The sequence below is a fragment of the Balaenoptera borealis genome (assembly GCF_965194805.1).
Source record: "Balaenoptera borealis genome assembly, chromosome: 18".
Classification (NCBI taxonomy): domain Eukaryota; kingdom Metazoa; phylum Chordata; class Mammalia; order Artiodactyla; family Balaenopteridae; genus Balaenoptera; species Balaenoptera borealis.
Window position 1 is genome coordinate 76,313,940 of NC_138877.1, and position 16,424 is coordinate 76,330,363.

The 16,424-nt window shown below is 36.6% G+C and overlaps 1 protein-coding gene across 1 annotated transcript in view; it reads left to right on the top strand.

The window, feature by feature from the left end:
• MYO16 (myosin XVI) overlaps positions 1-16,424 on the top strand; it is a 505,456-nt gene that overhangs the window by 332,122 nt on the left and 156,910 nt on the right. Inside the window, exons 22-23 of the mRNA XM_082366214.1 lie at positions 14,172-14,324; positions 15,862-16,062. Of these exons, the coding sequence (XP_082222340.1) occupies positions 14,172-14,324; positions 15,862-16,062 (354 nt within the window). The remainder of the gene's footprint in view (positions 1-14,171; positions 14,325-15,861; positions 16,063-16,424) is intronic.

The window sequence follows — 16,424 nt, forward strand, 5'->3', positions numbered from 1 at the left end:
ACATCTCATGAATTCTCATTTCCTTTATGATGTATCTAGCGCTATAAACATACCTCCTAAGCCCCTAAAAGAAAAGCCTCTCTGATCAACTCTTCAACTTGACACAGCCAGGGAATTCCATTTATGATGCTTGATAATCAGAAAGAAAATAACCAAGACAAAAGTTCCCTTACACATCGCAGTGCCAATGATGTTAGAAAAGTGAAAGCGATTCAAGGCACAATGTGGGAAGGAGAGGCAAAAATACTTTTAGTTCCAGAGACTTAATATTTAGAAAGCTGAAAAGAAAGAATGAAACATTACTACACACAATGTGAGAATTTGATAAAAGTAGCCAGTTGTAAATCAGCATGCAGAAGACTTTTATATGTTCTTAAAATAGTTTATCAGAAGACATAGAGGAAAAGAAGAAAACATTTACATAGTCGAAAATTAGTAAATAGCCTAAATGAGGGCTAAAATACTCCTGAAGGTTGCATAATTACAGTTAAAAGTGGAAAGATATTCTGTATTCCTAGAAAGGCTTGATAGCACAAAGATCCTGATTCTCCCTAAGTTAATTTATAAATATAACCTGATGTGGTCTCACTACAAATAAATGAAGAATGAGTGACAGAATTAGAGCAAGTCAGTTCTACAGCTCCTAAGAAGTAATGAATCTATGCAATGAATATCAATCACAGCTAACATTACAAGAAGGGTGACAATATACCAGATGCATATCAAGTGTTCTTGTCAAGAAAGAAAGAAAAGAAGGAAGGAAGAAAGGGAGGGAGGGAGGGAAGGAGGGAGGGAGGGAGGAAAGAAGGAGGAAGGAAAGGAGGAAACCTGAATATAATGAAAGGTATTGATGTAACTACTAATTAACAGAAACTGAGGACAGAGAAACATGATAAACTAAACCACAAGAATTCACTCTGAAAACTCCAGACTGTGAGAGACGGTACAGGACAAATGACCTGATTTCTTCAACATATAAAATGCAAGGATAAAAATGTAAAAGAACAAGGTGCCTGGTAGATTGAAAGAGATCTAAGAGACGTAGAAACCAGTTAAATGTATGGACATTATGTGGATCCTGATTTGCTTAAGTGTAAAAAATGATGAGTTAATTAGTGTAATGTGAAATCTGGATATTTGACAAAATTAAAAAATTATCCTTGATAGAAATTATGTGATATAAAGGTACTATGGATATATTTTTTAAAGTCTTTGTAGCTTAGAGAATTATACTAAAATATTTGCCAATTAAATGACACAATATCTGAGAATTGCTTCAAATGAATTTAATTTTGAGGGTAATATGGAAATGGATAAAGCAGAATTGGCCATGAGGTGGTAATTGTTGATAATTGTTGAAGTTGGTTGATGGCAGATGAGGTTTATTACATTATTCTCTTCACTGTTGAATATGTTTAAAATTGTCCGTAGTATACATGTACACCTCAGAGATTTGCAGGTTCGTTTCCAGACCACAGCAATAAAGGGAATATGGCAATAAAGCTAGTCACGTGCATTTTTTGGTCTCCTAGTGCATATGAAAATTATGTTTACACTATACTGTAGTCTATTAAGTGTGCAATAGCATTATGTCTAAAAAAATGCACATACCCTAATTATAAAGACTTTATTGCTAAAAAACGCTAACCGTCCTCTGAGCCTTCAGCAAGTCTTAGTAGAAACATCAGAGATCACTGATCACACATCACCATGACAGCTATAATAATAATAATAAAAGTTGGAAATACTGCAAGGATTACCAGAACGTGATACAGAGACAGGAGATGAGCAATGCTGTTGGGAAAATGGCGCTGGTCGGCTTGCTCGACCCAGGGTTACTCCAAACCTTCAATTTGTAAAACACACAGTAGCTGCAAAGCACAGTAAAGCAAAGCACAGAAAAATAATGCATTCCTGTGCTATTTAAAATAAATGAGAAAACTTTGAGATTATATAAATATTATTTTAATAAATGCTAGAATATGTTCTCTCCCAACAGTTGTAAACGCCAAGCTCTGCAGACTACAGATCTTCACAAAAGGCATAAAGAACAAAGTAGTGGAAACTAATGATTTAATATTCAATAATTTCCCCCAGTTTCCCACTAGACGCATAACATGCAGCTACATATAATGAAACTTCTGAAGCTATGGAATCTAGTAAAATTGCATATCAACAATTTGCTATAAGACTGCCGAGAATTTGGAAAGAGAACACATTTGTTCAAAATAAAAGCTTTGAAACATTTCCTTGCTTACAAATTCTTTTCTAAAGAGTGAGATTTCCTGGAAGTTCCTGGTGAACAGGACAGGCTTGGGCTAAGTGTTCAATGGTTTGGGAAAAGCCAGATTCCTTGACTTCTAAAGTTCTACGAAATAAGATTATATAGTGTGTCAACCTCAATCTCAAAAAACCCCCATAAAATCCTTAGCTGTGAAATCACTATCCTAAATATGATACAAAGATAAATCAAAGAATATATTAACGACCATCGGTTGAACTCATACCATGTACGGTTGATGTAGATAATTCCATTTTACAGATAGGAAAACTGAGAGTGCTATGGTCTCTGCTCTCTGTAAGAAAGTGTTTTATCGGTACCTAGAAGGATGCATTTTTTCTGGCTCATTTGCATCAGGGTACTCTGTGGTTCATTCATTCAATAAGTAGTTTTTGTATATATAGCAAGTTCCAGACCCTGTACTAGGCACTAAGAAATGTACGGACATTATGGTGAGGTAGGTAGGGTACAAATATGAGAAGGACCAATTCTAATTGGATATCTTGGGAGAAGGAGTAGGAAAACCTTAATGAGGAAGAGGCTGCTATTTTCATCCCTAGTATGGCAAGTCCCATGTATTTTTTTTTAATTGAAGTATAGTTAATTTATACAATGTTGTGTTGATTTCAGGTGTACAGCAAAGTGATTCAGATATATATATATATATATATATATATATATAGACACACACACACGTATATATATATAATATATTCTTTTTCAGATTATTTTCCATTTTAGGTTATTATAATACAAGATACTGAGTAGAGTTCCCTGTGCTCTACAGTAGGTCCTTGTTATTTACCTATTTTATATATAGTAATGTGTATCTGTTAATCCCCAACTCCTAATTTATCCTCCCTCCACCCTGCTATCCATTTTGGTAACTGTAAGTTTGTTTTCTATGTCTGTGAGTCTATTTCTGTTTTGTAAATAAGTTCATTTGTATTATTTTGTTAGATTCCACATATAAGTGACATCATATAATATTTGTCTTTCTCTGTCTGACTTACTTCACTTAGTATGATAATCTCTAGGTCCATCCATGTTGCTGCAAATGGCATTATTTCATTCTTTTTTATGGCTGAGTGGGATTCCATTATATATATATATATCACATCTTCTTTATCCATTCATCTGTCAGTGGACATTTAGGTTGTTTCCATGTCTTGGCTATTGTAAATAGTGCTGCAGTGAACATTAAGTGCATGTATCTTTTCAAATTAGAGTTTTTGTCTTTTCCAGATATATGCCCAGGAGTGGCATGTGGCAACTCTATTTTTAGTTCTTTAAGGACCCTCCATACTGTTCTCCATAGTGACTGCACCAATTTACATTCCCACCAATGGTGGAGGAGGGTTCCCTTTTCTCCACACCCTCTCCAGCATTGATTATTTGTAGACTTTTTAATGATGGCCGTTCTGACCGGTGAGAGGTGATACCTCATGTTAGTATTTAATCATAGCTCATGTTCTGATAGTGATAGCTATTAGGTATCAGTATGATCTATTTACTGCTCAATGAATTGATCTATGAATATAAAAATATTTTATTGTTAAATATGCAGATTCTCAAATCATGCATACATTAAATATCTAACTCTGTCTTAACACATTTTTCTGCTCTCTGATTTGAATTTTATGAAATCTTTTCAGGAACTCACCAAGCTATTGATAACACAGTTTAAGAAAAATTTGAATAAGGAAATTTTTTTTTTTTTTTACATAGCAGAACCCCAATATAGTGCTACTCAGGTTTCTATAGAAAAATACAGAGTAATTAAGTAATGAGATGCTATTTTAATGTACTTCTTATAATAATATTGGATTCTGTATTTAAAAATAGTGTGGTTAGAGGTCCTCAGGCTAACAATTTCTGAAAACTTGTTTTGAGGAAATAAAAAATGAAGTAGAAGAAAGCAATTTTGACCATGTAAACTGTACATTTAATGACATTTTTTTCTTGAAACCTTTTAACCTAAACAATATCACCATTTTAGAGCTAAAGAAACCAAGGCTCAGATAATTTAAGTAACTCAGGGAAGGACATGTAGAGCCAAGATCTGTTTCCAGAACCAATGATCTGCACTATTTCCAGTTTCAAAGGTTCTTTAAAAGTTAGACTTAAAGATTTATTATTATTATAAATTTTCTAAACTTTAATTGCTTCCCATTCATAAATATATATTTTTTATTTCTCTTAAGACACAATATTATTTATTCTATTAAATATAGAAGCAATGAACTTTTAATAAATTTTATGTGATATTGTTTTTTTTCCATAGTGGAGTTTTTCACCAAATGCATTTATTTAATCCGAATAAATAAGTTAGAGAATGCAGGTATATCTTCTTCCTTGTAAAGTGAAGGCAGACCTCCTTTTACTGCACTTTGCTTTATTGGGCTTCACAGACACTGCATTTTTTACAAATTACAGTTTGGGGGCAACCTTTCATCGAGCAAGTCTACTGTCACGTTTTAGTAATCTCATAATATTTCAGATGTTTTCATTACTTTATATTTGTTATGATGATCTGTGATCAGTGATCTTTGATGTTACTAATACAACTCACTGAGGACTCAGGTGACGGTTAGCACTTTTTTTTTCGCAATAACGTATTTTTTAATTAAGGTATATACATTGTTTCACACATAATGCTATTGCACACTTAATAGACTATAGTATAGTGTAAACATAACGTTTATATGCACTGGAAAACCAAAAAATGCATGTGACTCGCTTTATTACCATATTCCTGTTACTGCCATGTTCTGGAACCAAACCCGAACTATCTCTGAGGCCTGCCTGCACCAGGGTGGTTAAAAGGAAGTGTTGCAGAATGTAATAGGGAGAAGATATGGATTTGAAAATGTGTATCAGGTCACTTTAGAGAAGAGTGAATTGAGCTCTCTTAATGACAACTAGCCAGGAAGAAGCTCAGCTTTACAGCAGTGTCTGTGCAGATGCAAAGCCCCCGATGTGCTACGAATATGGTTCCATTTAGTTTTCTGCTAAGAATCACCAGTGGCTACAATTTCTAGAGCCCCTGCTACGAGTCAGATGCTTTTCTTGTATGATCACTAGCTCCTGCAGCAACCTTCTCAAAAAGCTAAGGGACGTCCCAGAAGCCTTTGCGGGGCCACGTGGGAATTCAGATGCAAATCCATCTGGTCCCAAAGCAGTGCTCTTTGTGCCATTTTCTTTCTTCCTTTGACACCTCAGGACCACGGCTCTGCAGTCTGTGATTTTTTTCAGTATCTCTAGGCTTTGCATTTAATCCTAGATAATGACAACTCTTTGAAAAAGACAATTATTTCAGTAGCATTTGTATTTTTCAATCTGACGTTAGCAGATTGTCACGTAGAATATGGCAAGAAAATTAGCCAATAGGTTTATTGTTGGCTGACCCCTTCAGTCAGTCCCTCAAATCCCTGAACAGTGGTGGTTTTTATGTTAAAGGAGATTATAGGCATGAGTTACACGCATTAAAATATTGGATTTATTTTATGCATCTATGTTGCACTGAGTAACAGAATCCCTAAAAGAAATGCTGGAGAGAGAGAAAGTGTTTTTTTTAAATCTGTGTAAAACCAGTGTCTTTATTCCTGTGAAGTAACTGCCACCTCTATTAGCTTAAAACCTATTGCACAGAGTTTGATTTGAAAAATCTCAAAGAGAAACCAGGGGAGGAAAGGGTGTTTGGTTCCTTTAAGAAACAGTAATCTACCAAAAAGGGGTGGAAAGTAGTTTGGTTTTGGAAAACCAAAAAGCAAACAAGAGCAGAAGCAGGTCCCCTCAGTGCCCCGGGCCCGGGATCTGGGAATGAGGCTCCCGACACAGGACTCCAGCAAGGGGTGCAGTCCTGCCACACCGCCGTCCCCAAGCATCAGGCGCCTGTATTTATGGAATAATATCAGAGTGCTGGCAGAGGTGGCCTTTCTCACTGTCAAGTCAAGATAGATGGTGCTGGGAGAAAGGGAACATGTCCTTTCCCAAACAGGGATGGAGAGAAGAAAGGCTCTACAATAATAGGAATTTCAAGGAAGGCAAAATACACTATAGCATTTTAAAGCTGAAACAGATTGGAGACATACTCTTCCCTCATCACCCCCACCCCTGCCATTTTATAGATAAGGTGCTGAAATCAGGAATGACTGATTGGTTGGGGAAACTATATACATTAGCCTCGAAACCCAAAGAGGCGTTCTTCAAAAAAGTAAGTTGGAGATGCAGAGTACACTTGACACAATGAAGGCCCCAGAAAGGGCCCCTGCAGAGAAGACTATTGGCTTGGCTTAGTGTTTAACAGGCTTCTGTTGTGTTGTTTTTTAGACAATAGTAATTGACATCTCATGCAGTTAATGTTCTGCTGAACATATTTGAGAAATACCGAATATCTGAAACCTGACCTCATTCCTGCCCCATCAGATAAAAATGGGTTAGCAGACATTTGGTCTTGTCCAAAACCTCCATAGGACATTTAGTTCACATGAAAAGGTCCTTGAAATTTGGTCCTATCCAAAATGTCCTTGAGCATATTTAGTCTATGCCAAAAGTTTTTGGACAGGACCAAATATCAAGGACCTTTTGGCATGGACCAAAGGTCTCACCGGCCAGATATCTGAAGGACATTTTGGACAGGAACAAATGTCCTTTAATGTGTAACTGCATGATATATGCATCATGTGTATATATGCATGTGTGTGTGTGTGTGTGTGTGTGTGTGTGTGTGTGTATAAACTGATGAGGAAATCAGGTAATGGACTGTGTATGCCATCGTCTATCTCAGTGTGTTCAATCATGTCTCCATATTAGAATCGCCTGGAAAGCTTTCAAAATATATCAGTGCCTGGGCCCTACTCTGATTTAATTGGTTTGGGGTCAGGCCCAGACATCAGCCTTTTTTAAAAGCTCCCGGTTAATTCTAATGTTCAGTAAGATTTCGAATCCCTGTCTAACGCCTGGAGCTCTGTCTTCAACTGGAGTGAGCTTCAATTAATCTCCACTTTAATTCTGTGATGCATACATCATGCTTTATTATATTTTTGCTTCAGATAAATTTCACTGAGTAATAAAAATAAAGGGAGAACAGTTGGTGAAAATTTACTCAAGAAATTAATTTTGTCATTAATACAAATGATAGGCCATCTGGATAAGCAATGATAGTCTGTTACTAAAGAGTGTTTTCAAGGGGTGCATGATTTTTATTATTAAACCACTCAGCAATGGCACCTAATGTACAAAGCATGTATTTTAATCAGAGAAGGCGCATGCTAATTAAACAGCTCTTAATAACTGTTCATTATCGTTATGAATACCTACCTTTTACCCACATTCAAGTCTCCTCTGAGGAATACGTGGGAATTTAATGAAACCCAAACATAATTCCGATGGATAGAGTTAAAAAGTAAAAATAATGGTTGTTTTGCATTGAAGTCAGTGATATACTCAATTATTGATGGAGATTTATGCTTCTAGATACATAAACTAATTTGCCTTACAAATCTTTCATTCTATCTTTCTCTGATGGTGTTTAAACACACCCGCATATGCACACACAACACAGCTCAGTGAAAATAAACCAAGAATGCGCAGGTTTTTATCCTGATTTTGGCCACCATTTGGTTGGCGGGATGTATTTTTCCACTTGCCAGCAAGGGGCCTGCCACAGGGTATGTCCACATTCGTCCCCTTAGCTACCTTTCCTGGCAGTTCCTGAAGTTCATGCTATTAGCACTTCTTTTATATTTTAACTTTTGTTCGAACAGTGAGTGCTTTGAACAGTTTAGAGCAGGGAAAGGCAAACTGATTTAGTAAAAAAGTTTAATGCATGCCTCACTTCAAAATGAGTTTGAAAAACAGTCTACTTCAAACTCCGTGTGCTCCCCGTGATTTCCTTTAATACCCAGCTTCACTCGCCTCTCTTAGAAATGCAGGTCCACCTTCAGTTTCAGGAAGCACCCCTGTCAAAAAAGCTACAAGCCAAAAATCACTCCACAGGCTGCTCAGTTGTACACATCTAGCTGGATTTTTCCTTGGGATTTTTAATAAATGACTTCTTTTTTCTCCCCAGAATACAAAGAACACAATGTACAATTAAAGGTTCAGATATATTGTAAGGATCACCCCATGTCACCAAGTCCCACCGGACACTGCAGCTTAAAAATAAAGCTTTACTTAAAAAGTAAAGCTCAGGAGGGAAGCTCTATGTTTTATGAATCATTTTGACCGGGAAAGCATTCAACTGAGTTGCTCTGTTCAGAAGCACAGGCCAGATCATTTTTTTGTTACCCAAAGTTTGGTACTCTGCTTTAGACTTTCCTTCCTGGGGAAAAAAAAAAAAGTAGAAAAAAAAAAAAAAAAAGACTAGAAGCCCTTTTCCAGCTCTTTCTAATGACTGCGGCTTTATCCACATTCACACTTGACATCACCATTCTTACTAAAACAGTGGATCAATTCAGTGAAGCCAATATTCAGTTCAGTAAAATATTAGGAAACAAAACCAATTAAAATGTCTAGTTTTTATTATAAAAATGCTTGAGTCAGTTGAAACACTACAGCCAGGTTTATATACAGAGATGGTCAGATATAAAGTCAGGAGCAAGACGATTTAGTCAGTTGTCATCAAAAATAATTTTTGTAACTGCAGAGCTGAGGTCTATTCTGAATGCAAAATGATAAGAGAATTATATTTTACAATTTATGTGTCATATATGATATAATTTATATATTTTATAATAATTATTATATTTAATGTGTTTGAGACCTCCACATCTACCTAGGTATTTTCAATTAGAGCATCTCAAAATGAGGGGAAAGGTTAAGTGTCATATAATTTGGATATTTCTTCTACAGTAGAGAATCAGCCGTTGGTGGTCTTATTTCAGAATCCTTTATCAGACGTTTTTATTTTTTCCTGCAGTAACAGACATCATGTTATTTTCATGGCTTCTCCGTTTATTTCTTGAGTAACCTATTTCCCAAAATATATAACATTTAGTCACACTTTCCATAACTACTTTTAAATCAAACTGCTGAGATGTAAGATCTATTTGTGTTGTTTTAAATGATTCAATGCATATTTTAATGTCAAAAAGTTTGAAAAATTACAGTTGTGTGTATCATCTAATCAAAGAGAATCTTTTCCAGTGGTTTCATTTCATAATGGAGTCATTTATTTTCTGTACATTTACTGTAAATATTTCACTCCAAATTGAAGAAATTTCTTTGCAGCATTTCTTAATCTTTGGTAAAGAAATTATCTCAGGACTAAAGGAGTTTATCACATTATTAGATGGGAGGAACACCTCAAAATATTATTTTTTAAGCAAATTGAATATTTTAAAAAATTTTTCATTTTTACCCTAACAACAATTTTCAGAAATTTCTGTTTTTCATTTATGATTAAAATGACAGCAACAAGAAAATGTATTCTTTCACAGTGGCCTACTACTAGGGACAGATGCCACACAGTTTTATAGAAAATGACTTGTCTTTCCAGAATCATTCCTAGAGATTTATACACCATAAGTAAGATTAATATAGATCTTGATCTACTGATATCATTTAGTTTTTTTTTTTTAACAACTTTATTGGAGTATAATTGCTTTACAATGTTGTGTTAGTTTCTGCTGTATAACAAAGTGAATCAGCTATATGTATACGTATATCCCCATATCCCTTCCCTCTTGCGTCTCCCTCCCACCCTCCCTATCCCACCCCTCTAGGTGGTCACAAAGCACCGAGCTGATCTCCCTGTGCTATGCGGCTGCTTCCCACTAGCTATCTATTTTACATTTGGTAGTGTATATATGTGAGTGCTACTCTCTCACTTCGTCCCAGCTTACCCTTCCCCCTCCCCGTGTCCTCAAGTCCATTCTCTACATCTGCATCTTTATTCCTGTCCTGCCCCTAGGTTCTTCAGAACCATTTTTTTTTTTTTTTAGATTCCATGTATATGTGTTAGCATATGATATTTGTTTTTCTCTTTCTGAGTTACTTCACTCTGTATGACAGACTCTAGGTCCATCCACCCCACTACAAATAACTCAATTTCATTTCTTTTTATGGCTGAGTAATATTCCATTGTATATATGTGCCACATCTTCTTTATCCATTCATCTGTTGATGGACACTTAGGTTGCTTCCATGTCCTGGCTATTGTAAATAGTGCTGCAATGAACATTGTGGTACATGACTCTTTTTGAATTATGGTTTTCTCAGGGTATATGCCCAGTAGTGGGATTGCTGGGTTGTACGGTAGTTCTATTTTTAGTTTTTTCAGGAACCTCCATACTTTTCTCCATAGTGGCTGTATCAATTTACATTTCCACCAACAGTGCAAGAGGGTTCCCTTTTCTCCACACCCTCTCCAGCACTTATTGTTTGTATGTTTTTTGATGATGGCCATTCTGACCAGTGTGAGGTGATACCTCATTGTAGTTTTGATTTGCATTTTTCTAATGATTAGTGATGTTGAGCATCCTTTCATGTGATATCAGTTAGTTTTGATGGGACAATTCAAGGGGATGAATGTGCTAGATTGTATCAAGTACAAGGAAGGAAATATGTTTCAGATGATATTTAATTACTGAATTCCAGCCCTTCCTTTGCCAGCTCTCATGTGCAGAATTTATGGGTCTGTGTCCGTATTCAAACTCTTTTTGCCTCAACAATCAAGCATTTAAAGATAAATGTCCTATGTGGTATGTTCTCAAATGAAGTGACTATATTTTCAATATTTTTATATTCAGGGAATTGATCCACAAAAGTGTGAGTTTATTTAGGAAACATTTAGTTTTAAATTTAAAGAACTTTCAGCTTTGCATATATCTCATGAAATCTAGTTGTCAGGGAGCAGAGGGGAAAAGTTCTGGTTAACCACTGGCCAAATCAGATAGAAGGAAGAAAATTCAAAAAATTTCAGAGATCGTGGATGGAGTGGTAGAGGAAGAGACGATGCCAGAAAAGGGGGATTTTGCAAGTTTGAACAAATTCACTCAAGGTCTTCAGGTTTTAACATAACTTCCAAGACAGCAGCAATGTGGCATAGTTATTTTATTTTTAACTTTTTTTTCGGGTTTAAAAAAGGAGGGTTTAATTAATTATATATAAGAATGAAACCAGACAGGGCAGGGGGCAAGGGGTCACCGGAAAGCACAAGTCCCCTGGAGCCCTCCCCTTCCCCTACCTGCTAAATAGCTAAACAGCTGGAACCAGGTCCCAGTGACCACCGGTCCCTCCAGGCCCCTGGACACCCAGCTCCCTGGGCCCTCAGACTGCAGTCTACCTGCTGCAGACAGGCACTGGCCAGGGCTGGGACAATCAAGGGGACATTCGGACAGACACATTTTTTTTGGTTGTTTTATGTCAAGCTATTTAATTGGGAATGAGGGAGATACAGATAACAATTTTCCCTCTTTCTTGTTAATTTTCTTAAACAGAAGATCTTATTTTGTAATAGAATGCAGTAGGGAAGCTTACTCAGTCTACAGACATTCACGGGTCACCAAATTTACAGAAACCATTTTTTACTATGAAACAGAGAAACAAGAAAAAATATTGGAAACAAGGGCAGTCGCCCTGGGCCATCATTTTTGACCTGGAGCTAAGAATTATTTTGGTTTTTCTTTGTGTGTCAATATATGGTATTTAGATCTCATTTAAATACATTATTTAAATATTGTATTTGGTATATTTCTACTGTACTCTCCACTTATTATATTAATAGTGAAATATTGATGTATGTTCATCATCCAAATAACATGACTAGATTAGGTCATAAGAGCCTCTACATTTTCAGGTCTCCAACTTCTGCTTCCATCAGGGTAGTCCCGTGTCTGCAATCCTGTTGTTCTCCAATCACCCTGTTTCTGAAGATGTTTGAGCTGCCTCTACTTAAAAAATTCTGGTCCCGGCAAGGACTAAAGAATAGAACTTCTCAGCAAACCATTCCAGCCTCAGGACGAACTCCCTCTGTGTGCTGACCCATGCCATGCACTCCAATATGTTGCTTCTTTTCTTCTCTGAAAAAATTTCCCTCTAAGACTTCGTCGTGTCCCTAGAATCTCATAAATTCCCATCCTCCCAAATAGCTAGGTCTGTGAGAAAATGGAAAACTATGCATGTGTTATTCTTAATTTATTAATTGCCACACCCTTAGGGGCAGGCCTAGACCACCTGTATGGAGAATTAGGGTATTTCTGGTGTTGGTTATGGGGGGCGACTTGGCTTGCTGGTTGGAAGCTGGAATGTAAGGGCTGCTCTTATGTGTCCAGGAGAGAAGCCATGAGCTCCCCATAGAGGGACAGGAATGTCTGAGAGGAGTCCTACTTAGCAGGTGTTGTGGTGATACCAGACCTGGGGAAGAATTTGGGCGCATGGACAAGGGGAACCCAGGGCGGTCTCTCTTTCTTCGGGTGACTGTTCCAGTCTCGTGCGATTTACAGTAGCTTTGGCATTTACTTTGTATAAATACATCCCATTTCACATTAAACATAATCCTAAATATGGTTCCCTTTGCAAATGAGATCTGATTTCCATTTACAAACGCTTTATTGGTAACTTTGATTTATATAAATTATTCATATTTAATTATTTTCAGTGAGTTACAGAATTCTAAATATTTCTAAGTGACTTTGGATTTTACTTAGTATAACATAGTGCAGATGGGGGAACGGGATGGTCTGTGAAACTTCCTGAGCTCACAAAGGTAGTGGGTATAGAGATGGGTGACAGGAGGCCCTGGGCGGAGCGCTGGCCCACTCCAGGATGGAGTCAGAGAAGGAGATGGACAAGGGGTGGCCAGTGAGGTAGGAACTGAGAGAGTGGATGTCCTGGAAGACAGTGGAGGCAGTGCCCCAGGGAAGCAGAGGAATCGGCTGTAGACATCACTGGGAGGTCAAGGAAAATGAACATGGAGGGTTGAACGCTGGATTTAGAAATGCACATATCACTGGTGACTTCTAGAAAAGCCATTTTGGTGGAGCAGTGATGGCAAAAATGTACTGGTGTGGTTTGAATAGTGGGGAGGACAGGAATTCGAGAGAAGAAAAGACAACTCTTTTGAGATTTTTGTCATTAAAAAAAGAAAAAAAAAGCAGAAAATAGGAGAATAGCCCAGAGGGAAAGCAAGACTTCATCTTGGCTAGATTTGTGTTATTTTATTTTATTTTATTTTATTTTCTAATATCTTAAGGTATTTTTAAGTTAAGAAATTACAACTGTAAGAAATAACACATTTGTTAACAAGTGTTGGTGGGGTGTGGAGAAAAGGGAGCCCTCCCACACTGTGGGTGGGAATGTAAATTGGTGCAGCTACCTTGGAAAGCAGTATGGAGATTTCTCAAAAAACTAAAAATAGAGCTACCATGTGACCCTGCCATTGCACTCCTGGGTATATATCTGAAAAAAAACAAAAACACTAATTCGGAAAGATACCTGCATCTCAGTGTTCTTAGTAGCCTTATTTACAATCGCCAAGATATGGAAATATGGAAGCAACTTAAGTGTCCATCAAGAGATGAATGGATAAAGAAATATATATATAATATTTGTTGACAAGAGCCCAAATATATATTCCTTTTGGAAATATTTTTTAAATACTCAAATATATTTTAGACCCCAAATTTGTAAGTTAATACTGTAATTATACTTCTTGTTGTTTTTAACACGCTCAACTTCAACGGCGTAATCAGACCATATGAAGTCAACAGCGTCAAGTGAAGCTCTTTGCTCTGGCTTCTCGGGGACGACTGTAGTGCGGCATCTAGATACACTAACTGTGCTGACCGTTCTTGAGTCAACATTTCACCGGTCTGAAATGTGTCCTGGAACCATGAATCTGCATGCCGAATCATCTTGTGAATTGTTTCCTTTTTCCCCACAATAGCTCTGTGTCAACATGACCAATGAGAAGATGCACCACTATATCAATGAAGTGCTTTTTCTACAGGAGCAAACAGAATGTGTACAAGAGGGAGTTACCATGGAAACGGCTTATTCTCTTGGTAACCAGACTGGAGTTTTGGATTTTTTTTTCCAGGTATTCACATAATATAATTAGATACTTTACAGGATGCATGCATTTAAATATACTGGAGACAAAGAACTTTCTTTCATGGGGCCTTATTTTGAGGATATCTTTATGGCAGACTCAGCAATTTCTAATTTATTTATAATCTTTCAGTGTTGATTGAGGAGCACACGACCTTTTCTCTGAAAGGGCATTTGAAGGATTACCAATTGATTAAAAAGACAAGAAGTATCAGATCATTTTGTTATAAAAAATATTCAGCTGCAGTTATGTCGCTAAAACTCTCCTCTTGGCGTAGTTATAAATACCCATTGTACAAATATAATATTTTATAAAGTAACTCTAAGACTAGCAAGACCATAAAACAAATTCAGCAGAATCTTGTTTGTCTCCAAATTTCTAAGTTTGAATATGGAAAACCTTGGCAGAAAAAAATATATATATACGTACATATCATCTTAGTATTTCTGCAGGTGTTTATGCTTATCTTTATTGTTCCTACCTTACAAAGCAAGAATCTTTGCCTCAATATCGCCATCATAAAAGCAAAAATCTATCACACAAACATCAGTCTCTATCTACTAATATAAGGCTTTATATAGATTCACCAATAATATTTCTAAAACACTTGAACAGTGTTTAAAACTGATACCATTTAGCTATTGAGGAGAACAGTATATAATTTTCTACCCTTTATTTTTATAAATGTATACTTACAAATTAACTTTATTCATTTTCTGAATATGTGCAATGTTCTTGTTTCTGGTACCAACTTGTCAACGTTCCTTGTTTTAAGTACAGAAGAAGTTATCTTCCTCCAAAAAGCCCTCCCTCATCATGACACACGTAGTATACAGTTTACCTCCTTAAGGTTATAAGATGGGTTGACAGTAATATATACTTACCTGAATATGGGAAGCCTTGGGTACCCACTACCCTCCTTCTCGCTTTCTGCTATGTCCTTGACTGCTAAACTGCAGCCAGCAGAATGAAGTTATTTCTGTCTCTTGGGTTATCGTCCTTGGGGTCTCATCGTTGGAATGGTTATTTCAATAGTGGGACCCTCATCAGTATGAACTGGAAATGTCAGTGGATATTTCTGCTGCAACTCCTCTTTGATATCCCCCAAAATGAAATGAAAAGACATACCAAATATAGGGTGAAACTTGAATTTCTACCTATAAATAGGTAGGTCTATATACCAGAAAGAAAACATACAACTTTTCTGTAGTTGGAAATTTTATTTTTATTAAGGTGAGAATATATATTTTAACAACGCCAGCATTTTAATGACTTTAAAATACACTTATTTATTTTCAGTTCCTCTAATCAATAAATACTACTGAGAACCAACACGACATCAGAGGTTTGCTAGGTGGTGCGGATACAGCAATGAACAAAAATAGACATGTATTGATAATAAAGACTAACTTATTTTCTCAGTGCTTGTATGAACATGGTGAGGCTGTAAATGGTATGCATGAGCAATAACAAAAATGGCAAATTGAGTAATAGAAGGAAAAAACTCTCTCTTCTTAACTTGCAGAAGCCTTCTGGATTTCTCTCTTTATTGGATGAAGAAAGTCAAATGATTTGGTCAATGGAACCAAGTCTTCCCAAAAAGCTACACAGTCTTCTAGAATCCTCAAACACAAATGCAGTTTACTCCCCCATGAAGGATGGGAACGGGAACCTCGCCCTCAAAGACCAAGGCACAGCTTTCACCGTTATGCACTACGCAGGACGGGTGAGTTCAGAGAACTGAGCAATTTATGGTACGCACTAATGGGTCAAAGGTCTTAAGAACAAGCCTTAAAGGTTTTGATATTTTAGAGTTTTGATAATTGAAACTGGGTGAACAACCCACAAAATGTTTCTTTCCTAAGCCTGATAAGGACTTAACATCTTCAGAATGTGGGTGATGAAGCATGCGGTATGATTCTTCTCATAACGTTTCCATATTTATAACTTAATAATACGAACAAAAGAGACCTGGATTTAATACAAGAGCTCTTCTGTGAAATTTGGGATATTTTCAAAATCCAAACAAACATTGGACATCTGAGTTTACTTACCCTCAATATAGTTGTTAGTATTAAATTACTTTTC